This window comes from Cucurbita pepo, chromosome 1, assembly GCF_057944985.1.
Source record: "Cucurbita pepo subsp. pepo isolate OVF chromosome 1, ASM5794498v1, whole genome shotgun sequence".
Classification (NCBI taxonomy): domain Eukaryota; kingdom Viridiplantae; phylum Streptophyta; class Magnoliopsida; order Cucurbitales; family Cucurbitaceae; genus Cucurbita; species Cucurbita pepo.
In genome coordinates, this window is record NC_141798.1 from 4583377 (window position 1) to 4605099 (window position 21723).

Here is a 21723-nt window from a genome sequence, read left to right on the forward strand (position 1 = left end):
AGGATTCTTCTTTTGTTGTAACTTTAATTCATCTTTTTCTACCTCTTGTCGCTTCCTGCTCTGTTCTTTGAATATTGTAAATAATGCCGACAATCCCTAATGGTTCTTCCACATGGAGCACGTGCACGCACAACAAGACCATCATCTTTTTCTTTTTTCTTTTTTCTTTTTTTACCATAATAAATTTTTAAACATTTAATTAAGATCTATAATTAAATTTTAATATATATTTTACAAAATTACTTTTCATCCCACACGTGTGCCCTACTCCACCAACTCACTCCGGCCCAGCCCAATAGCATTCTGTAGTCGGTCCAGGTTCACGTGCGAAGCCCAACTTCGTCTCCAATCTAGCCCACTCCAGTAGCCTCAGCCCAATCCATCTGCAAAGCCCACCAGCCTGTACACACGTCCGTGTCCCAGTCGCTCACGAAGTTGCGTCCTGCACCTGCACAGACTCGCACGGCTTGATCTCCAAGCCAACTCCAACCGCCTCTCCGCGTGGCTCCAAGCCATTTTCTTTGCTCCCCACAGCTCACCTTAAATGGATCTAGTAATTTTGATCCATCTTACATCTCGCCATTTATTAATTAATTGAATGACATAAAGTTTATTAAATGTATTAAAATTTTAGCTGAATTAATAATAATAATAATGATAAAACTCTTAAACATTACGCTTTTATTTCAAAAATATTCATAAACTTTAAAAAAAAAATCTAAAATTTTAAAAAATTAAAAAAAATGAATGATGCTCGATAAAATGAGAAACAAAAATGGAATGGAACGTCCCACAATAGAATCTAAAGTCCGATTTTGATTAATGTTTACAATGAATATAAACACTAAACTAAATCCTATAAATAAGAGAAAATATTCTATTAATCAAATGAAATGATGAATCTAAAATAAAATAAATTCTAATAAATTATTAAATACTATAAAATAAAAAGATTAAAATAAATTCCTGTGTTCTTAAAAAATGGGTTGAAGTTGAAGCCTTATCAACAAATTTCAAGGCAAACGACCGGAAGCCATCATTTCCAGCACAGAAAAAGACCAAAGAAAAGCAGAGCCCACACCCACTAATCCATCCATTCTCACTCCAAAAAGGGGCAAGGAAGTTGGGAGCAAATTTCTCGCCTTTCACACTTCTTTACTCTTCTTCTTATTTCCCCAAATCCCTCAAACACAACTGTTCTTCACTCCATCATCGCTTCACCCAATCAAAAATGGAAGAAACCCACAATCCCCACCCTCCAATCCTCAAACTCCTCGACGTCTCTCTCCGACTCTTCTCCGTTCCTCTCACCATCGCTTCAATCTGCCTCACCGTCACCAACCGCCAGGACAATCCCGACTACGGCACCTTGGAGTTCCACAATCTCAGCGGCCTCAAGTAACCAACTATCTATTTTGCATCAAATTTCTTCATCTGGGTCTGCTCCAAATTTAAATCCGGTAATGGGTTTTGATTCATTGTTAGGTACATGGTCTCCATATCCGCCATCGCCGCCGCGTACGCTTTGTTCGCCGCGGCGTTTTCTTGGCTCCGATGCTTCGCCGCCAAGGCTTGGGTCTTCTTCGTTTCCGACCAGGTTTATACAATTCCGTCCATTCCCATTTGAATTCATTTCTGTAATTGAATTTGTTGTGTGATGGGTGGTTCAGATTGTGGCTTATTTGATGGTGACATCGGTGGCGGCGGTGGGGGAGATTCTGTATTTGGCTTACTACGGAGACAGGGAGGTTTCGTGGAGTGAGGCTTACAGCACATATGGGAAGTTCTGCGAGAAGATGAAGATGGCTCTGGTCTTTCAAGCTTTGGGATTTGGGTGTTTCTTTGTGGTGGCTGTCGTCTCTGCTTTTAGGGCTTTTCGTATCTTCGACCCTCCTCTTCCTTCTCAACACCTTCAACACCAAAGCAATTAGATTCTGCTTTGACTTCAAATTCTGAGATTTGTAATGCCTTTGCCAATTACTTTTATGTTTGTTGTATCAAATAAGAAAGTGTAAAAGTGGTTGCTTTTCATTTGCATAATGGTGAACAACATAATGGCATCACTCAAATTATTGGTTAAATTTTTTACTTATTTTAAAATATTTAATTAAAATTTACCACTTAATTTTAATATATATTTAAAAATTTAAAATTTTATTTTTACGAGGGGTGGGAGAATAAATAATCAAGAAAATAATTGTCAAATTAAAATAAATATGTATATATTTATATCTTAAGCACATAGGTATATTTTAAAATTAACAATAAAATAGGGAACACATAAACTAACTTAATTTATAAAGTTTTCATTTATTTGAATCAAATTCAACCAAATATGTTCATAACTCAACCCAAAAGGTACGAATTGGTTTATTGGAATTTTTGGATAATAAAATCGTAATTTTTCCTTAAAATAATTTTAATTGTTGTAAGTCAACGGACAAAATAATGAGAAATAATGAGGAATAAATTTTGGAGTGATGGTTGTAGGTGTACCTAAACCAAAGCACTCAAAACACAATTAAGCTTTAGAGCTTTGGGTGAATTAATTTTACTTCTACAAATTTAGATTATAAATAATTAAAATTAATTAAAAATAAATTAAAAGTTGTTCCTATCGAGCTCAATGGTTGACTTTGTTTCTATCAAACTCGACGGTGTACGTTGTTCACAGGACAGTCCATGTTTCGAAGTCTCGAAGAGAAAAGTATTATACCACGGTCTTTGATGCATGCTCATGACCATGAAGTCTTTAATGGTTTGACGAGCTACTTCTCGAATAATTCTTCAATTTCTTTTTGGATGAAAATGGAGGGAAGTTTGTTGAATATAATTGAATAGAAATGATATTACAAAACATACTCCACCTTGCATTTATGGACATGGCAAATGCTATATACAGGTTTAGTATATATATATATATATATATATATATATATAATTAATTAAATGTGCCAATCCCTGTTTTAATCACAATATACATTATAAATTAAACAAAACCCCATCAAATCCTATTGGTTGATTAATGGTTTGTTAATAATGGTTTTAGCAGATTCCAGGCAAATTATCCCAAGGGCAGGAAGAATTGTTGGTTACTGGAGGCTGGTCTTGTTCAGTGGCGACTGGGAAAAAGGCAGCCAGTTGTTGGACGTCCAGTTCTCCTGCGTTGTCATCTTGGTTTTGTTGATGATGATGATGATGATTTGGTAAAGCTGATGAAACGGTTTGTCCGTACGAGATTTGTTGTTCATCTTCCTTGTTCGTGTCGTACCATTGTGGAAGTTGCATGTTTGATGGGATTGCGGCGTTCAGTAGCTTCGACCAGTCCTCACTCGCTGCTGGGCTACCGCCGTCGCCTCCATCCTCCTTTGCTTTTGTGCCTGTGGAATACATTTCCATTAGTACGAGGCTTTTAGGATAAGAATTTATGTTCAAAGTAGACAATATCATAACATTATGGAGAGTCGTGATTCTTACTCAGTCATGTTAATAGAATCTTTAAATGTCAAACAAATGGTGTAAGTCGAGCCTCGATTAAGCGAAGGCTATTCGAGGGCTCCATAGTACACTTTGTTCGAGAGTGATTTCTTATAAATTTAATAATTAGAACGGAAATAAAAGAAGTAAATTAGAAAGCAGGGGAGAGCTTACTGAAAAATAAGCAAGTGTTGGAGTCTTGAGCCAACTTATGGAAGTCATCAAACAGCCGCTGTTCACCGGGCGAAACCAAACATGAAGAAGATGAACTTAATTTAGCATTTGAGTTCACATCGCACCCCAATACCTGAGCTTCCTCCAACAGATCCTCCAGCAGGCCAATGCCGCTGCTGAAACTCATGGCGGAGCCGACCTTGTCATCGTTGAAGCTCAACCCAGTATGGGGAACGTTAATTTGGTGAAATTGGGTTGGAGAGAGGTCCTGTTTTAGAGAACTCATACAGTTATTCATAACCATTCCAGAGTGGGTTTGAAGAATGTGCGACGTAGGAGATGGAGAAGGAGAATTGGTAGCCAAAGTCATGGGGAATTGGAAAGAGTCCACATGAGAGAGCTGTTGCGGCGGCGGCGGCGTCGGAGAATGGGTCAAGAGACTGGGATGATGAGTAAAAACAGGGGTAGTATTGGTGTTAGCCCGAAAATGCTTGAAACGAATTGGGGCGGCGAGGATGGGAGGTGGGCGGTGGAAGGTGAAAGAGCTTGGGGCGGTGAAGGGGAAGGATGAGAAAGTGTGGGGTTCGTGTTGGTGTGGTGAAGACAGAGGCGAGTGAGGGGGTGGCGTCGGGGAGAGGGAGTGCATTGAGTTTGGACTGAGGCTGTGGAACTGGAACATGGAGGTGGGAATGCCTGTCGGTGTCGTTGGCGTTGATGTCGATGTCGTCGGGGACGGGAGGGGGCTTGTCGGTGTCGTCGGTTGTGATTGCGCCGACAATGGCTTAATATCGTGTGGATATAACGGAAGGCCTTGTCGTTGCCGTCTTTTTATCCTCGTGTTCCAGTAATTCTTAATCTCATTGTCTGTTCTTCCCGGTAGCTACAAGACAAATTACACGTTAGCTAATTAAGAGAATGATCATAGATTTATACCCGACATTTGTAAATTCGAGAGAAACCTGAGAAGCCATGCGGGCCCATTTGTTGCCATACTTGGCATGGAGTTGAAGAATGAGCAGCTCCTCTTCAGGGGAGAAAGCGCCCTTTTTCAAATTAGGCCGTAAATGGTTAGCCCAACGGAGGCGGCAGCTTTTACCGCAACGGTTAAGTCCAGAATTTCTCTGAACGGCGTTCCAATTCCCTTCCCCGTTCTTTCTCACATATTCCACAAGAATCGCATCTTCCGACGCCGTCCACGGCCCCTTCTTAAGCCCACCTTCGGCTCCTGCGCCTCCACCGTTCCCCGTTCCAACGGCGGTGCTCGGTGTCATGATCGCAGACAACAAATAAAACCAAAACCCCACTTATCTCAGCTGCGGATATCGGTAATTGCACAATTTGATGAGAACGAGATTCCACTTTCTAATTCTGGGTACCCATAAACAGTAAGGAATTAGAAATGGACAAAATTAAGAACGAAAAGGGCCGTCGTTGAATAGCCTGCACATTTTTGAATGAACGAATGAATGAATGCTTTGGGGATTCCGGTAACAAAATGGAGGGGAAGAGGAGGCGGTTGCGGAAATGGCGGTGGCGGGGACGGCGGAGATGGTTGAGAAAGAGAGCGGACAGGTTGAAGGGATATTAGAGAGAGGTTTTATTGCTTTTCTGTGTCGGAGACTGACAGCGAAGTAGGGGTAGGAGACAGCGCCCAACGTCTCGCTCCCTAACCTCAACCGTTCCTCCAATTTTTTTTTTTTTACGCGTTATTCTTTTTTTAACTTAAAATGTCAATTTTATTTTTAACCTCTGTTTTACCCCTTAATTTACAAATTTTATCGTCAATGTGGTTTGTCAATTTATGGTCCATTCACGTACGCTTAACTACAAATAACAATTTTTACTCCAAAATAAATTAACAAAAAAATTATCATTTTAATGAAAAAAAAAAAAAGTGTTGAATTAAATAAAAATTATGTTAATACAAGTATTATTTAAAATTTAAAAATTTAATAAATTAAGTTAATTTTATTTCTAAAAAAAAAGTCAGCTCACATGTATGAAACTTATAATTTTATCAGCTAAATATTTAAAATTTATTAAATAAATAACTTTAGACTAAATCGTTTATATGTGTTGTCGTATGAGTTCAGACTTTTTTAGATGTGAGATTTAATGAAATGGATGATTTTTTTTTTCTTTTAAGAAGAATTATATAATAATTTTTTTTACTTATTTGTAAGATTTTTGATAAAAATAAAAAATTTAATTTTTCCTCAATAATGTTGTTCTTTTTTTAAAAAATTAAAACTATAAACATATTATAGAAAAATAGAGGAAGAATAGAAAAGATAAAAATGGACGTTTGAAGAAGCAAAGTTAAAAAGGGTTTGAACTTTTATATGGAATCTTAAAAGAAGGTTTAAATTTGTCCGGTTCTCACTCCGGAACTGAGTCAGAGAGCACGAGACCAATAGAGAGAGGGGCCAACTTTGGATGATCTCTTGCTCTCATGTTCGAGTTGGATTGATTTTACAGGTGGTCAGGGGAGCAAGACATATCATATTGGATCCATTTTTAGCACCAAATTCTATTATGGGCATGAATGTGCAACCTGCCTCTCTATTATAGGCATGAATGTGCAACCTAAAGATTCTGTCATTGTCTGATATTTTTGTTGTCCTGATCACAAAATAAATTATGTAGAGAGGATTAAGAAAATCCTGTTGTTAAACTAGTTAATATATAATCCCAATCATTGCACTTACACGTTAAGATTTTTTAAATGATCCAACTTACACGATAAATTAATATATTTATAAAAATTTAAAGTATTAGAAGATAAAATTATTAGTTTATAGTTTTAAATTATAATAAAATGTTTATTATTCCTGAATATATTATCTCTTGTTTATATATCTACAATCTCTTAGATATCCAACTGGTGTTTGAGTTGAGGATTATTGGGAGTGAGTCCCACATTAATTAATTTAGCGTAAGATCATAGGTTTATAAGTGAAGAATACTATCTACATTGGCATTAGACCTTTTGGAAAATCTAAAGCAAAGCCATGAGAGCTTCTATTCAGACAATATCATAGTGGAAAGACGTGGTTGTTTAAAAAATTTTAGAAATATAAAATTTTTATTAATATTTTCATTTCAATTTATATAGGGTATGAAGGGGACAACCGCCAAATCTTCGTCCGGGAAAGCGATGGTTTCCAACCCCGTTATTAATGAAATTATTTGTAAATCGGGAAATCGGGGGTTGGTATTCAATTCCTCGGCTGAGTGATGCCGATTGCGAGGTTGTTGGAGTGGGTGGGTTCCGAGACTACAACTGATCTCTTCGAATATTATTTATAGCTCAAACAGACAAATTCCCAGATGCGATTTCCTTCTCTCTCTCTTTCACCCATCTCCCTGTTTGGATCTCTCCATCTTCTGCTTTTCTCTCTTCGTTAGTCTACAAATTTTCAATTCCACCCATCTTTACTTCTGCCCATATGTTTATCATTGCTGATTTTTGCCATTGATTTGCAGACACAGGCGCTCGCATTGCTCCCCATCTCTAACTGGTAAGATAGGATGAAGGTGATTGATAAGATCCGGGCAGCCACCACCGGCGATGATGCTAGAGTGGTGTTCTCGTTCGAGTACTTCCCGCCGAAGACGGAGGACGGTGTCGATAACCTCTTCGAGAGGATGGATCGTATGGTGGCTCATAATCCTTCCTTCTGCGACATTACTTGGGGCGCCGGTGGCTCCACAGCCGATCTCACACTCGACATTGCCAACAAGATGCAGAACATGATCTGTGTCGAGACCATGATGCATCTCACCTGCACCAATATGCCTGTTGAGAAGATTGACCATGCTCTTCAAACCATCAAGTCCAATGGCATTCAGAATGTCCTCGCGCTTCGTGGTGACCCTCCCCATGGACAGGACAAATTCGTCCAGATCGAAGGCGGCTTCGCTTGTGCTCTCGATCTTGTACTCTACATTCGTTTCGTCTCTGTTAGTTTTCTCTGTTCTGTTTTTCTGCTCTCTAAATGTTTTCGTTTCTTATTTCTAGGTTAAACACATCAGGGAGAAATATGGTGACTACTTTGGCATTACTGTAGCTGGATATCCAGGTCCTCTTTGTTTTGATCGGAAGTTACAGATCTACTTACAGATGGCTTTTCTTTTCTGTAACTAACGGAATGCTAATGGTTACTTCAATTCTCTTCTTCTCAGAGGCACATCCAGACGTGATTGGAAGCAACGGCGTGGCGACGCTTGAAGGCTACCAGAGCGATCTGGCTTATCTTAAGAGAAAGGTGACCCTGATCTTAAAGCAATTTTTAATCCCTGTTTCCCTGTTCTTACATGGGTTACCTTTTATATCCTAATTTGTTTTATTTTATTTTATTTTGTTTTGTTTTTTCAGTTTGATGCTGGTGCTGATCTGATTGTTACCCAACTTTTCTATGACACTGACATTTTCCTCAAGTTTGTTAATGATTGTCGACAAATTGGAATAACTTGTCCGATTGTACCTGGTATTATGCCCATCAATAATTACAAAGGTTTCATACGCATGACCGAATTTTGCAAAACGAAGGTACTGAGTTCTTTCTGCTTCAACTGTTCTCCTTTGACCCATATGTATTTGCTTGGAGTGAAAAATACTTGCATGTAAATTAACTTTGTTCGAACTGTTCTTCATACATTCTTGTGTTCTGCTTTCTCAAATTTCTTGTGTTAAGGAAGAAAAGTCTCAATGGGTTCTATGTTGATGCAAACAATACTTTCAAGTCTTGATGCTGTTTGATAGTTTGATTAAAAGAATCCAGCTATTGCCTGCCACTTTCAGACATCTTCTTTGGCAATATCGGTCACTTTAAATTCATACTTTTTTCTAAATTCTTTCAAGCCTTGATGCTGTTTGATAATTGTAATGTCTAATCACATGCTCCTATATTTTCTAATTTCATGCTTTTCTCATCAGATTATCCATAATAGCCTTGATATAAATCATATGCGTTGATATTAATTGGTCACCTGCTCTATTCCTAGAAATTTACAATCAGCGATCATCAAATTTTCATTTTTCTTTAAAGAGATAATTCGATCTATAATGTTAAATTGGTTCTCTTTTACCTGTATGTATGTCTTTTGAAAACTTGCAGGTTCCGGATGAGGTCATGGCTGCCTTAGAGCCTATCAAGGACAATGAAGAGGCTGTTAAAGCTTATGGAATTCACCTTGGAACTGAGATGTGCAAGAAGATTTTGGCTCATGGAATCAAAACACTACATCTTTATACGCTGAATATGGAGAAATCAGCATTGGCCATACTAATGGTACATTCCATTATCCCGTTAACATCTTAGTTTTACTTCCAACCATCGTTTCTATGGGTTATTTGTCTGTGGATGCTCTGTTACCAGGGAAATTGATGAAGTTTTTTTTTGTTAATGTATTATCATTTTAGGGGGTGGATTGCATTTGATAGAATTTGGCTTCCTTTCCTTTCTCATTCTTGATTCATTATTATTTGGACCACTGAGACTGCATTTGCGTTTTGAAGTTAACTTGAAAGAAGCTTTTAAGTAATTTTTGTAATGAAAACTTCTGAATGTAATTGCTAATGAGTCTCGTTAAAAGTAAGTTATGGAAACAGTGATACTATTACTAACCTATTTCTTGATTAACGTTGAATAAACTTTTCTTATACTCACAGGAGCATGACTTGCCCGCTCGCACAGTTTTTAAGATAAAATTAATAGTACATATAATATAACATTAGATAGTTTTTTTGTTGATTGGATGTAGTTATCTTTTTCTGATATATAGACTTTGTTATTCTTTTTTTTTTTTTCATACGTTATCATTATTTTATTTTCATTTGCTCAGGCTTGTAGTATATTCTGTGCTTTTGGGGTTTAATTCATGTCCAAGTGCACTTTTACTCATTTATATTTGAACATATGACAGAGTCTTGGTCTGATTGAAGAAAGCAAAATATCAAGATCTTTACCTTGGAGGCGCCCGACAAATATTTTCCGTGTCCATGAAGATGTTCGCCCAATCTTCTGGTATGTGATATGATTTTTGAAAAATTGGCACATATCCCTAATTATTTAGAATGCATAAAATTTTTCTACACTTGGTTAAATTTGAGATAGAGATGATCTATATAGTTGACGATTGCAGGGCTAACCGTCCTAAAAGCTACATATCAAGGACCATAGGTTGGGACCAGTACCCTCATGGTAGATGGACTGATTCTAGGAACCCTTCATATGGGGCACTAACTGACTATCAGGTATTAACAATAGTACTTGTAAAATGCATCCTCTATGTGAGTGGTAATTCTTGCTGACTGCCTGTTAGAACTTGAATCTTGCATTCCCCCTTTGATGACTGTAGTCTCATTATTGAACTCCTTGTGATCTGCATGAATTAGAGACTTAAAAGAAGCTATCATTGGTAAACTTTTTTCCGCATAATGTAACTTTTACTTTTGGCTTGGTATGATTAGTCTGACACCATTATCAAAATAGTATTCTGTTGAGTGGAATGAAACTTATCCTAGGAAAATATATTTATTGTAAAAATTTAAAAAAAAAAAACTACCAAATCCTTTTGAAAAGTAGTGGCAGGCTTTTCCGTGTAAATTTGTGCATTCATGTTCATTGTTGCTTGTAAATTGTGTATTCATTTTCATTGTTACGTGAGCTGGCGAGATGATTTATTCTCTCTTTTTTAAGCACTTCAAAAAGCTGAAAACATGAACTTCCATTCATTCAATTTTTATTTGGACATTGCTGCAACACTTTCAATATGGTTTCTAAAGCATTCAAGTGTAACCAGTTTGCTTTTTTTTTCACTTAAGTTTATGCGCCCACGTGCACGTGGCAAGAAGCTTCTTGAGGAATGGGCTCTTCCATTGAATAGCATAGAAGATGTTTATGAGGTACTACTGCTGCCTTCTAACCAAGAGTGTAAAGAAATTTTGTTATATCAATATGATGCAATATGCAGAACCTTAGATATGTTTGACTGTTTCATATCAGAAATTTATGAAGTACTGCCTTGGAAAGTTGAGAAGCAGTCCATGGTCTGAATTAGACGGACTTCAGGCTGAGACAAGGATAATAAGCGAACAGCTTGGAAAAATTAACATGAAAGGTCTCCTTACCATCAACAGCCAACCATCGGTTAACGGAGAAAGATCTGATTCTCCTTCTGTAGGTAAATACAGATTGATGCATTCATCGAATTAATTTTTTATTATTAATATATTAATCATTCCCCTTTGGCTGGCTAGTAACTTAATAAGTTAATGTATAAAGAATAATGAATGGTTTAAATCCTATTTCCTAAACTTTACATTTAAAAAACTAAATCTATTTCAGTTTTGACTTCTGTGATTTGTGGTAGTGGCGTCAGAATGCTTATTTAGTCATCTGACCAGTGTTGGGACGATTGATAATGATTTACAGGATGGGGTGGATCAGGAGGTTACGTCTATCAAAAGGCATACATCGAGTTTTTCTGTTCCAAAGAAAAGTTGGATGCTGTTGTTGACAAGTGCAGGGCTCTTCCATCTCTAACCTACATGGCGGTCAATAAAGAAGGCGTTTGGGTATCCAACATCACCCAAAAGGATGTGAATGCTGTAACTTGGGGAGTTTTCCCAGCCAAAGAGATCATACAGCCAACCATCGTCGATCCTGCAAGCTTTCACGTGTGGAAAGACGAGGCATTTGAGCTTTGGTCGAGGGGATGGGCTTCCTTGTACCCCGAGGGAGACCCGTCCAGAAAATTGCTCGAGGAGGTTGGTACCTAATTACATCTTAATCAATGTTTATGGAGCCAGTTGTTGACTAGTATTTTGAATTTGACAGTATTCCTCCAAATTTCTGTTTACGCTTTATTTCAGATACAGAGCAGCTATTACTTGGTGAGCTTGGTGGATAACGACTACGTCAATTCTAACATCTTTGCTGCTTTGGAGGATTTCTGAGATGAGCTGCCCTTCCTTTTCATGATTCTAGTTTAACATCCATCCATCTTTGGATCTCTTATTCAAACCTGGATATGGTTAATTCAAGAAGCATTTTGTTTGTCCGTTTGTTTCAGTTTATAATATAATTTCAACAATTTTGGGTGTAAAATGTATATCATTTATTTGCGACTGTGGAAGCATCTTATTAAAATAATTTTGAAGGTAGCCATATCCTTGGCATGGGATATCATATTGTACCATGTCATCATATGGTTTGTTTTTAACATGTTTGTCATTTGGAAATTTAAGTGATTGCCTAATCTCAATTGGGACAAGATGGTTTTTGTGCCTTCGAATTTGGTTACCATTTGAGCTGCAGTTAGTGGAAGTTGGTTAGGAAGGTCAGGAACCAGAACGTAAGGGGATTCTTTTCTATGTTCTTCTTACCATTCTCCTCCAAGTCTGTGGGTTTAAATAGTCAATCCAATTACTCTTTAAACCCTCTCATGTTTCTCAAGATTAATCAACTTCTTAATCCAAGCTTACTTTAAATAACTGTTGTTTTCCTTTGCTATTTTCAACGCTTCATGTAGCATTGTGTTATCTATGGATATATTTATTGCTGCACCATATCATCGAATGATGATTTATTTAGGACTTCATTCCTTTCCACCAATTTCGGCTGCCCATAGTTAGGTCTAGGGAGTACAATAACCACATACCAAGTCTATGTACATGTATGATGAGTAGAAGTTTCTATAAACGAAAGTAGAGTATAATTACATTTTTAGACTTGAGGTCATGAATATTTTTAAAGAATCTTTTCTTTAAACATTTTTCTAGGTACGTGTAATGGCATCTCGACAAGTGACAACTTTTGATATGTTGTTTCAGAGAAACGTGCTAATTTTTATTAGTTGATGATTCCCACTACAATCTCTGTTTGGTTTGATTGATGCTAGCATTTTATGTTTTGTTTAAAAATTTTAGTAAGACTCTTTATCTTAAGCTAGAAATAGGAACGCTACACAAGAATACAATTGATAAATCTCTAACTGTCAGTTTTGTTTGTATTGAATGAATGAATGAATGAAATACATAAATGAAGATTGCAATGTGTAAAGCTGAACAAGAGAGTAAACTGACTATTATTAATTAATTAATTAATAGTCATAATCATCCACTCGTCGGGAGCTTCCAAGATCATCTCTCACATTCATACTGGATCGTTGAACCAAAGTTACCAAGGCTTGCACCACCTCCGACGAGGGAGGCCGAAATTCAGGCTCCGATTGAACACAAAGGGCAATGATATCTGCAAATCTAGACACTGATTTTGGTGGATATAACCCTCTCAATGCTGGATCCACCATTTTGTCCAATGCATCTATGTCGTGCAGCTGTGGGGTAGCCCACCGGACTAGACTTTGCTCCACCCTTGCCTTCGAACTAAAACAACCGAAAGTTAAAGAAGCTACATGGACGAATCATAAGTTGAGTCCCTATGTTTTTTTTTTTTATTTTTTAGAGACTAAACTTACAATTTAAAGCTTAACAAAGAAAGTAAGAACATACGAGTCAAACGGCATCCGCCCTGTCAACAATTCCAACATCACCACTCCCACACTGTAAATGTCACTCTTCATTGTATAACTTGAACCCTTTTTGCATTCTGGAGCATCATATCCAACTCCAGGGACTTCCCTTCTATTCTGAAGTTAATCAAATTAATTGTTTAATTATGGTCCATTATGATAGCCATATGAATTATATCCATGATGAATATTTTTGTTTGTATTGTGGGGAAAGTATTGAACCTTATAAAAAGTGGCCAAACCATAGTCTGATATTCGAGGGTTGAGATCGGTATCGAGCAATATATTCGAGGACTTGATATTCATGTGAATTATAGATGGTGAGCAAACTTCATGAAGGTACCTAAAAGACAGAATCCATCGAAACTCAATATGTTAGGAACTCATTAGACACTCACGAAGGCACTGCTTTGTTTAGAAGTACTTACTCAAGAGCTCGGGCTGTCCCCAAAGCGATTCTGACTCGAGTATTCCAGGTGAGTGGTTTACTGAAGTCATCAGACATATGTAGAAACTCATGAAGTGAACCATTCATGAAATATTGGTAAAGCAGCATGTTATGTCCCTGTTCTGAACAAAAACCAACCACTTCTGTAAGGTTTGTGTGGCGAAGCTTTGAGACGATTGCAACTACTTCTGAAAATTCTTCTTTTCTTCTTCCTTCAAAAACTGATGAATCTATCTTCTTCACAGCTAAGACCTATTCACAAAACCATTATAAAATCAACAAACTATATGGCTCATTTGATGATATTTCTTGTTTCTTTATATTACCTTTCCATCTCCATACTTGGCCTTATAGACACGTCCAATAGTGCCCTCACCAAGAAGGCGAGCAGTCGAAAAATTAGCTGTAGCAGCTTGCAAATCAACCAAGGAGTAAGAAATGGCACGAACAGAAGTGCTTCTTCTGGAGTTGAGACGGCTGGCAAACTGATTATCACTGAAGGCCTGCACAGGATCGAAGGGCGGAGGAGGCCTAATATGCCCACTCGAAGCATTCTGAAGAGCCTTTATGTCAACAGAGGTATCTGAGTTTATTGATTTTCTATCATCTCCATTGTGCAAACCTTTGGTGAGTTCTTGGGATGTAAGTGGAGTGAAGGATCTGTGTGGGTTTGTGTCTTCATCAAGATAATGGGAAGGAGGAGACCTTCTTGAGATCAATGCAATGAGAATGGCGATTAATACCAAAACCCCCATCGCTATTCCAGCTATGACCAGGCCGCTGATGCTAGAGGATTTGTTGCTCGACTTGTCTTTGTTGGATTTTTTGTTAGCGGCCGCTGTGCCGGGTGGTGGAGGAGGAGCTGGCCCAGTTGACCAAGAATTTCCTACAGTTCTTGACAAAATATAAACATGAAAAATAATACAAGAAGGAGGAGCCAGTGTTCCTCGTTGCATTAAAACAGGAAAATGCCACACTTACTCCAAATTATTAATGTCCTCAAGAGTCGCAGGAATCCATCCGGTGAATTGGTTATTTGCGACGTTCCTACACCGAAAACATAACAAAAAAACTTGACCCCTCTTCAAATCCATTGTATATCTCTTATGGGGTAAGGGGGTACACTTACAGATCATCAAGTGGAAGGTCAGCAAGAACATTAATTGAACCTTTAAATTGATTCTCTTGAAGGTGCCTGTAAAAATGAATTAGATTAAATTGATTCTCTTGAATGTGCCTGCAAAAATGGTCTACAAATCTTAATTTGCTTCTCACAATGTGGTGAGGCTTGAAAGCTTGTTAAAACTTTGAGGTAAGGTTCCTGATATTGAGTTGTATGAGAGATCCCTGTAAAATAAACATTACACTCTCTTTGGTTAGTTGATTTTGTCTATTTTCTTTGCATTTCAAATTTCAACATTCTTTCGAATCAGTCAATGGCCTTTACTAATCGATATAAAAACGGCACTTCACGAAAGAAATAATGGGTCGAAACTTAACAAATTGAGAGAAAAAATTACGGTGTCTTATTCTTATTTATCGAGTTGTTGATAATGGAGTCTTTGAAAGAATTTCATCAGCAATTTCTTCAAAGGAGGCTTTTGGATATTTTGAAGTCCACCTACAAGAGGAGGTGGTAAGATTATAAGGTTTTGGATCTGAGTTTGATCTCATCTAGATGAATGATTTAGAAAGTGTAGTTAAGAATTTTTATAGTCATTTTCTGAGTTTGATTGTTAATGATTTTGAATTGAATGGAGAACAGATTGGAGATCAAAAACTTGTTATGATTTTCATAGATACATGCCTAGAATGTTTGAATTGTGGTGGAGATCTTTTGCAGTTTTTAAATAGTTTGATAATTGGGATCTCTAATGAAATCCCATGAACAAACATCATGGGTCTACACTTGTGGAAAACATTCTAGATTAGGGGTGGTTTTTGGTAGGAAGTTGTAATAGTCCAAGCCCACCGCTAGCCGATATTGTTTTCTTTGGGCTTTCCTTTCTAGGCTTCTCCTCAAGGTTTTAAAACGCGTCCATTAGGGAGAGATTTCCACACCTAATAAGGAATACTTCGTTTGGGCTTCCCCTCAAGATTTTAAAACGCGTCCATAGGGAGAGGTTTCCACACCCTTATAAGGAATGTTTCGTTCCCCTATCCAACCAATGTGGGATCTCACAATCCACCCCCTTTGGAGGCCAGCGTCCTCGCTGACATAGCGTCCCGTGTCTGGCTCTAATACCATTTGTAACAATCCAAGCCCACCGCTAACACATATTGTCTTCTTTGGGCTTCCCCTCAAAGTTTTAGAACACGCCTACTAGGGAGAGGTTTCCACACCCTTTATAAAGAATGCTTCGTTTCCTTCTCCAATCAATGTGAGATCTCACAGAAGTGGTGGATGAAGAGCAAATTAGATAAGTTTTTTCTTCTTCATCCTCAGTAAGACCAGGTAGAAGCAAGTTTTAATAGAATCTTAAGAATTGTTGGGTTTGTTTGGTAAATTTATTTTAACAAAGAGAAAAGTGGCCTCTAAGAGTTTCATAGTCCACAAGGTTAGCACAAACTACTATCTTAAAAGTCAATGATTCGATACACACCTAGCAATTTTTGAACTAAAAAAAACTCGATAAAAGAATGAAGCTACTCAGAGAAAAGATACGAATAGAAGTATGTTCAAAACACATAGCCAAATGTATTTTCGAGGCTCTAATGAAGAGTGTAATAACTTCTTATAACATATATGGCCAAAGACAAAGAAAACAATAGCCAAAAAATGTGGAGAACTGATTGAATTGATGAAGGACATGCCAAATATTTCATATATAGATGGTAAATAGAGAAGGATATATGAGACACTTACAGACTTTTAAGTTTAGGAAGCTTGCCAAACATGTCACTCAATTGGTTACTAAGCTGATTATGAGCAAGATTTCTGCAGCCAACAAACAAACACCCAATAAAACATGGCACCGACAAAGAGAATAACATACATTCAATTTACTTACAAAAAATTAAGATCGCCCATTTGAGAAATCGAATAAGGCACGCTACCAGTGAAGCTGTTTTCAGAAAGATCGCTACACATACCCAAAAAACACGTCAATTAAGCATAACAAGACGAATGAATGAATTCGAATCAAACGCACTTACACATGAACGGCATTAGGAGGAAGCTGATACGGGATATCGCCATTGAGGTTGTTCTTGCTCAAATCACTGTACTATCACAAGTAAGAGCATGCATTACCTTAAACTGATGATGTTTAATTAACAAAAAAACATGTTTAGAATAATAATAAGCAGGTCTCACAAGTAGGTGACAGAAACCAAATTTGAGAGCTGGTAACCCATTGATCCACTTAGTCCAAAGTCTGATAAATGTCTGTAGAATCCCTTGAAGTTAATGCAAGAACAATCCAACGTAATTAACATCCTAATTAAGGAAAAAGAAGAGAAAATTTTGGAGTACATTTCAGTGACGGATGTTCCTGAGCATTGGATCCCTTCCCAAGAGTCGCCACATGGGTCACCCCCACTTGAACCCCAACCAGACAATTGTGATGGTGAATTTAAACTACTGTACATCACGTTCAGTGCAGAAACTGCAGCAAAATGGTGGTAATGCCTTAAGACCTATGACCTAACCGAGCTATCATCAGTTCATGTAGATAAAGGCATTTATTATTATAAAAAACATTCATGGGATCTCTTTCCAGTGCGTATAGGTTTAGAAATTGTACCTTGTTTGTTTCGATCAAGAAGCAAACAAAATTTTAGGGTTACCACAGAATGAAGCAAGAAATTGTTAAAATGGAATTGAAAGAAACCAAATTAGAATGAAATCGAAACGAGAATAAAGAAATGGATATGCATACCATCTGGCGCTTTGGTTTTAGAAACAACTCCAACGATATGGATCGAGATCGCTATGATCCAGAAAAGAACAATGCTCAGGTTCATATTTTGTGAGTATCCAAACCTGTAAAGATGGTATCAAAATGGGAAGAGGTGGGGAAGGTTTAACCTACGAAGAAATTTACAAGAGAATACGTGATGAAGATAAATCATCGGCAGCCATGGCAACCACCCTTCAAATTAGGGTTAGTTTGGGCTTGTGGGTTGGATTTTGATCCCTCAAATGGGATGGGATGAAGATTTCAGGGGAGAAAAACAGAGGGAAATGGAGGTGAAATGCCATCATTAATACTTGAATTCTAAAATTAGTAGATGGGACAGAGGAGACAAGGATCTTCTTATAATTCATTCTTTTGACTTTGTCATCAAAGTCTTTGTTTTTTTTTTTTTTTTTTTTTTTCGAAATTTCTAAACAGTTAGTTACCTATAAGTTAGCTGGTCTTAGTTTAATCAATCCTTGATTGTTGAGCTAATTATTTTTTTATTTATTTTGTTTTTCTTCTTATATGGAAAAAAGGGAAAGCACACGTTCATTGGTTGGGACTTGATATGCATGCATGCATATAGATATCAACCAGTACAATAAATGGACCAATTAATCATTGCTTCATGATTTGTCTTGCATCAAGATCATCTGACTCGACCCAAGTCTCATAGGTCGTGATTAGTTTCCAAAAATAATGGATCGTTAATTTATAATGGAAAACAATGTTCTAATTGTTCTTATGGAATCTAACAATAAATCATACTAGTTTTGAGCTCAAATTAGTCGGATTTTGGATTTTGTAGATCTAAACTTTCAAGTTCATTGTTTTACCATTAGTATCCGTTGGAATCGTCCCTATAGGTGCAGTCACCAATTAGAAAGAGAAGAAACACAATGAATGGTCGGTGTTTGATCTTCCACCATTTGGAGTGCTCGAGATTTGTTTGTTTTTTTTTTATCTACTCACTGGAGAAGCTCATCGATGGAACGTGTGGAAATCGATAGGATACTAGAAGTAAAGAAAATATGACTCCTTTTCGACTTTGGTGTTTGCTTTCTCACACGTTATTGTTTAGTGGTATATGATTTTATTTACGGACATCCCTTGTCATTTTGACTAACTTTAATTCCTCTTATCAATACAATTTTAATTTTTATAGCTTATTGTCTCGGGTGCCCATTTTTAATCTCGATTTTAACTAACAAGACAACCTAGTAAAATGCTGGAAACAAATTTAAAAATAAAATAAAATAAAATAAAATAAAACGGTTGGAATAATTATTTAAACCAGGAAAAAATGTAATAATTTAAAATTATATAGCTATTACACTTTTTTAATTTTAAAATAACTCATAATTTTGATAATTTCTTTTTAGAATTAAAATTAAAATTCCTTGTTTGCATCAATTGTAATATCCGAAAGAAAAAAAAAAAAAAAAGATTATTTTATAATTATTATGGAGACTCCAAATATACCAAAAGAATGTTCCTTTGAAAATAACTCAGAAATAAAAGACGAGGGAGATAGTGATGTCGTGAGAAGCGCGCAGACCAGACATTGTTGTAGCTACACGTGCTTTCTTCCCGGATCGGCCCTCTCCTGCGGTGGCTCCCATTTTTCTGCGGCCGAGACACACTCCGTCGACTCCGGACCCTATTTTATCGTCCTCTGAATCCAATCCCGAACTTATTTCTAGCTAACCCTCAAGCATTCACTTCCATTTTCCTCTTTCCTTTTCGCATTCTTGTCCAATTTCTTCAACCCATCTCGCTGTTCTGCAGCAATGGCTGTCAATTCGTCGACCCATTTCGCTCCCCCGCCGCTTCGTTCATTGCCTCGTTCCTCTTTCGCTTTCTTTTCTCGCATCTTCTTGCGCCCTGTTTCGGCCACTGGCTTCCGTAGGCGGAGCCTTGTCTTGGTTCGTGCCCAAGCGCACAGTACCGATGGCTGTGGATCTAACCAGCCGCTCGGTTTGGAGGAATCGGAACCTTCGCTCGGGTCCACTGGTTCGCCGTCCTCGTCTTCGGTGATTGATTTCCTCACATTGTGCCATCGTCTTAAGGTATTCGCACAATTTGGCTAATGAGAAACTGGGGGGCATTTTTTCCCCCAATTTATTAACCTTTTGCTCTTTACTGATTCCTGGAGAATATGAAATGAACTTTTAGTAAGTTGGGTGAGTGGCTTGTTCTTGATTTATTTGGGCAATTAGAATTCATTTTGGGAAACTTTTCATTGTTGGCAGAGGAACTGATATTTGTTTATGCGTGTTATGGGAGAAACGAGGTGATCAGAAAATTATGGCCATTAGAGGTAATAATCATTTGGCTATTCTCTCTTCCATGTAGACAACAAAGAGAAAGGGGTGGATCAATCATGGAATAAATGGTCCTGAATCAATTGCTGATCATATGTACCGCATGGCTCTGATGAGTTTGATAGCTGATGACCTTCCAGGAGTTAACAGAGAAAGGTTGCTCTTCTTCTTCAACTGGAATTTTAATAACCTGGTACGAAGATCCTTTTATTGAACTTTGTTTCTCTCTTTTCTTGTTCTACTTTGACCAGGTGTATCAAGATAGCTCTTGTTCATGATATTGCTGAAGGTACTTTCTAACACTTTTTTCCCTTAATTTCCAGAACTTTATTCTAGCAATTATGCATCTTTCTGTCAAGTAATGATATTGTTATTCAGCTTATGGAGGTAGGATTACTTTAATTCGTTGGTTTCGAGAGCTATCTCGACATATTTTCTTTTGTAATGGCCCAAGCCCACAACTATCAAATATTGTTCTCTTTGGGCTTTCCTTTTTGGGATTTCCCTCAAAGTTTTTAAAACGCTTATGCTAGGGAGAGGTTTCCACACCCTTATAAAGAATGCTTTGTTCTCCTCTCCAACCGATGTGGGATCTCACATCTCTCCTTGAAAGGTCCCCATGCCCGACGGTAAAACATTGGAGAAGTTATGGGGAATTTCTTATGGGATGGGATTAATGAGGGGAAGAGGTCTCCTTTGTTGAGGTGGGATATAGTGGGCAAGCCATTGAATCGTAATGGTTGATATTGTATTTGGACTATGATAGCTATTATTGGAGATATAACGCCATCTGATGGTGTGCCAAAAGAAGAAAAGAGCAGAAGAGAGTCAGCAGCCCTAAATGAAATATGCCAACTTCTTGGTGGAGGCAAGAGAGGTACGAAAATATTCTTATGATGTGGGTTTGGTTCGTAGTCGAAAACGTATTGCCATTAAATCACGTTCCTTTTTTCTTTTTGGTTCTTGAATATTTTCAGCCGACGAGATCAAAGAACTTTGGACCGAGTATGAAAACAATTCTTCTTTGGAGGCTAATCTTGTGAAAGACTTTGATAAAGTATGTATCCCAAAATTACTTCATTCATGAAAGTGGTGGCATATGGAAAAACATGTTGTCTGAGTTTCATCTCAATAAACTATCCACAAGTTGTAGTGTTGGTTATAGAAGATTTTGTTTCCTTTTTAGTATAAGTAATGTAAAGTTGATATTTTACGTGTTGTGTTACGCTCATATTGGCACTTATATATATAAGATTTAGAACTCTCATTTTCTGAAAGATGTATATTTTGTAGGTTGAATTAATTCTTCAAGCATTTGAATATGAAATAGGTAACTACGAAATTTTGTTCTGGCTGTGCATTTTACATAATAGTTGTTTGAAATTTGACATGAATTTCATTACACTGGCAGAACATGGGAAGGTGCTGGATGAGTTTTTCCATTCAACGGCTGGTACAGTTTGAATTGCATTATTGAAGTCTTGATTATTATCTTAAATTACCATTAAATTATGTATGCTTTTGCATTTTTCAGGGAAATTTCAGACGGATGTAGGAAAGAGTTGGGCAGCGGAGGTAATGTCCAGAAGAAATTCTAGATTGAGAAACACCCAAAACTGATATTCTAGGTACTTCTTCCTATATTGTTCATCCAACTTTACTTATACAAGTTAAAGAAGTTGGAATTTGTGTATTTTAGAACAACACACTCTCCTGGTGATGGCTTCTTAAATGCCTCCGAATCCAATGAAATGAACTTGAAAAGGAAAGAAAATGAATAATGTGTGAAATGAAAGCTTCTTTTCACTTGGATCTGATCAAAATGAATAAAATGTGGGTTTTGGCATTTATTCTGCAA

General features: G+C 37.3%; 5 protein-coding genes across 10 annotated transcripts; 3 read left to right on the top strand and 2 right to left on the bottom strand.

Annotated features, from left to right (window-relative positions):
* The first annotated feature begins 1135 nt into the window (after positions 1–1135).
* LOC111805174 (CASP-like protein 2D1) lies at positions 1136–2031 on the top strand. Its single transcript, XM_023690105.2, has 3 exons — positions 1136–1398; positions 1486–1597; positions 1671–2031. Exons 1-3 carry the CDS (start codon positions 1232–1234, stop codon positions 1929–1931), a joined length of 540 nt encoding a protein of 179 aa, XP_023545873.1. The 5' UTR covers positions 1136–1231; the 3' UTR covers positions 1932–2031.
* Positions 2032–2866: 835 nt separating this feature from the next.
* Positions 2867–5253, bottom strand: LOC111805537 (uncharacterized). Its single transcript, XM_023690646.2, has 3 exons — positions 4611–5253; positions 3652–4531; positions 2867–3380 (listed from the first exon to the last, which is right to left on the bottom strand). The coding sequence occupies exons 1-3, from the start codon at positions 4920–4922 to the stop codon at positions 3046–3048; spliced, it is 1527 nt and encodes a 508-aa protein (XP_023546414.2). The 5' UTR covers positions 4923–5253; the 3' UTR covers positions 2867–3045.
* A 1569-nt stretch (positions 5254–6822) lies between these two features.
* LOC111805126 (methylenetetrahydrofolate reductase (NADH) 2) lies at positions 6823–11880 on the top strand. The gene is made up of 12 exons (XM_023690036.2): positions 6823–7054; positions 7138–7590; positions 7673–7733; positions 7837–7919; positions 8030–8203; positions 8772–8945; positions 9580–9680; positions 9799–9910; positions 10481–10561; positions 10662–10839; positions 11091–11425; positions 11531–11880. Exons 2-12 carry the CDS (start codon positions 7183–7185, stop codon positions 11612–11614), a joined length of 1791 nt encoding a protein of 596 aa, XP_023545804.1. The 5' UTR covers positions 6823–7054; positions 7138–7182; the 3' UTR covers positions 11615–11880.
* A 756-nt stretch (positions 11881–12636) lies between these two features.
* Positions 12637–17868, bottom strand: LOC111805182 (protein STRUBBELIG-RECEPTOR FAMILY 5). 4 transcript variants are annotated; one of them, XM_087129512.1, is made up of 15 exons: positions 17686–17868; positions 17521–17624; positions 17115–17247; positions 16956–17027; positions 16796–16861; positions 16651–16722; positions 16506–16577; positions 14915–14986; positions 14769–14834; positions 14621–14686; positions 13966–14533; positions 13620–13891; positions 13414–13534; positions 13172–13308; positions 12637–13045 (listed from the first exon to the last, which is right to left on the bottom strand). In XM_087129512.1, exons 1-15 carry the CDS (start codon positions 17721–17723, stop codon positions 12760–12762), a joined length of 2145 nt encoding a protein of 714 aa, XP_086985638.1. In that variant the 5' UTR covers positions 17724–17868; the 3' UTR covers positions 12637–12759. The 4 variants fall into 4 exon arrangements, with proteins under 4 accessions (XP_086985638.1, XP_086985671.1, XP_023545901.1 ...); XM_087129545.1 differs by having other exon boundaries at positions 17115–17278; positions 17521–17852; XM_023690133.2 differs by having other exon boundaries at positions 17115–17285; positions 17521–17852.
* A 1170-nt stretch (positions 17869–19038) lies between these two features.
* On the top strand, positions 19039–21723 carry LOC111805232 (uncharacterized). Of its 3 annotated transcripts, XM_023690202.2 has the most exons (8): positions 19042–19610; positions 19897–20021; positions 20117–20154; positions 20632–20742; positions 20843–20922; positions 21159–21195; positions 21277–21318; positions 21400–21723. In XM_023690202.2, the coding sequence occupies exons 1-8, from the start codon at positions 19332–19334 to the stop codon at positions 21483–21485; spliced, it is 798 nt and encodes a 265-aa protein (XP_023545970.2). In that variant the 5' UTR covers positions 19042–19331; the 3' UTR covers positions 21486–21723. The 3 variants fall into 3 exon arrangements, with proteins under 3 accessions (XP_086972850.1, XP_086972894.1, XP_023545970.2); XM_087116724.1 differs by having other exon boundaries at positions 19039–19610; positions 21159–21318; XM_087116768.1 differs by lacking the exon at positions 21159–21195 and having other exon boundaries at positions 19040–19610.

Coding starts and splice junctions, on each gene's coding strand:
- LOC111805174 (XM_023690105.2), top strand. CDS start 1,232: ATGGAAGAAACCCACAATCCCCACCCTCCAATCCTCAAACTCCTCGAC. Junction 1,399..1,485: donor CACAATCTCAGCGGCCTCAA/GTAACCAACTAT, acceptor ATTCATTGTTAG/GTACATGGTCTCCATATCCG. Junction 1,598..1,670: donor TCTTCTTCGTTTCCGACCAG/GTTTATACAATT, acceptor TGGGTGGTTCAG/ATTGTGGCTTATTTGATGGT.
- LOC111805537 (XM_023690646.2), bottom strand. CDS start 4,922: ATGACACCGAGCACCGCCGTTGGAACGGGGAACGGTGGAGGCGCAGGA. Junction 4,532..4,610: donor GGGCCCGCATGGCTTCTCAG/GTTTCTCTCGAA, acceptor TTTGTCTTGTAG/CTACCGGGAAGAACAGACAA. Junction 3,381..3,651: donor CAACACTTGCTTATTTTTCA/GTAAGCTCTCCC, acceptor TGTATTCCACAG/GCACAAAAGCAAAGGAGGAT.
- LOC111805126 (XM_023690036.2), top strand. CDS start 7,183: ATGAAGGTGATTGATAAGATCCGGGCAGCCACCACCGGCGATGATGCT. Junction 7,591..7,672: donor TCGCTTGTGCTCTCGATCTT/GTACTCTACATT, acceptor TCTTATTTCTAG/GTTAAACACATCAGGGAGAA. Junction 9,681..9,798: donor GATGTTCGCCCAATCTTCTG/GTATGTGATATG, acceptor TGACGATTGCAG/GGCTAACCGTCCTAAAAGCT.
- LOC111805182 (XM_087129512.1), bottom strand. CDS start 17,723: ATGGCTGCCGATGATTTATCTTCATCACGTATTCTCTT. Junction 17,028..17,114: donor GGAACATCCGTCACTGAAAT/GTACTCCAAAAT, acceptor GGGATTCTACAG/ACATTTATCAGACTTTGGAC. Junction 14,835..14,914: donor CTTTCAAGCCTCACCACATT/GTGAGAAGCAAA, acceptor TCATTTTTACAG/GCACCTTCAAGAGAATCAAT.
- LOC111805232 (XM_087116724.1), top strand. CDS start 19,332: ATGGCTGTCAATTCGTCGACCCATTTCGCTCCCCCGCCGCTTCGTTCA. Junction 20,022..20,116: donor CCAGGAGTTAACAGAGAAAG/GTTGCTCTTCTT, acceptor TACTTTGACCAG/GTGTATCAAGATAGCTCTTG. Junction 20,743..20,842: donor TCTTGGTGGAGGCAAGAGAG/GTACGAAAATAT, acceptor GAATATTTTCAG/CCGACGAGATCAAAGAACTT.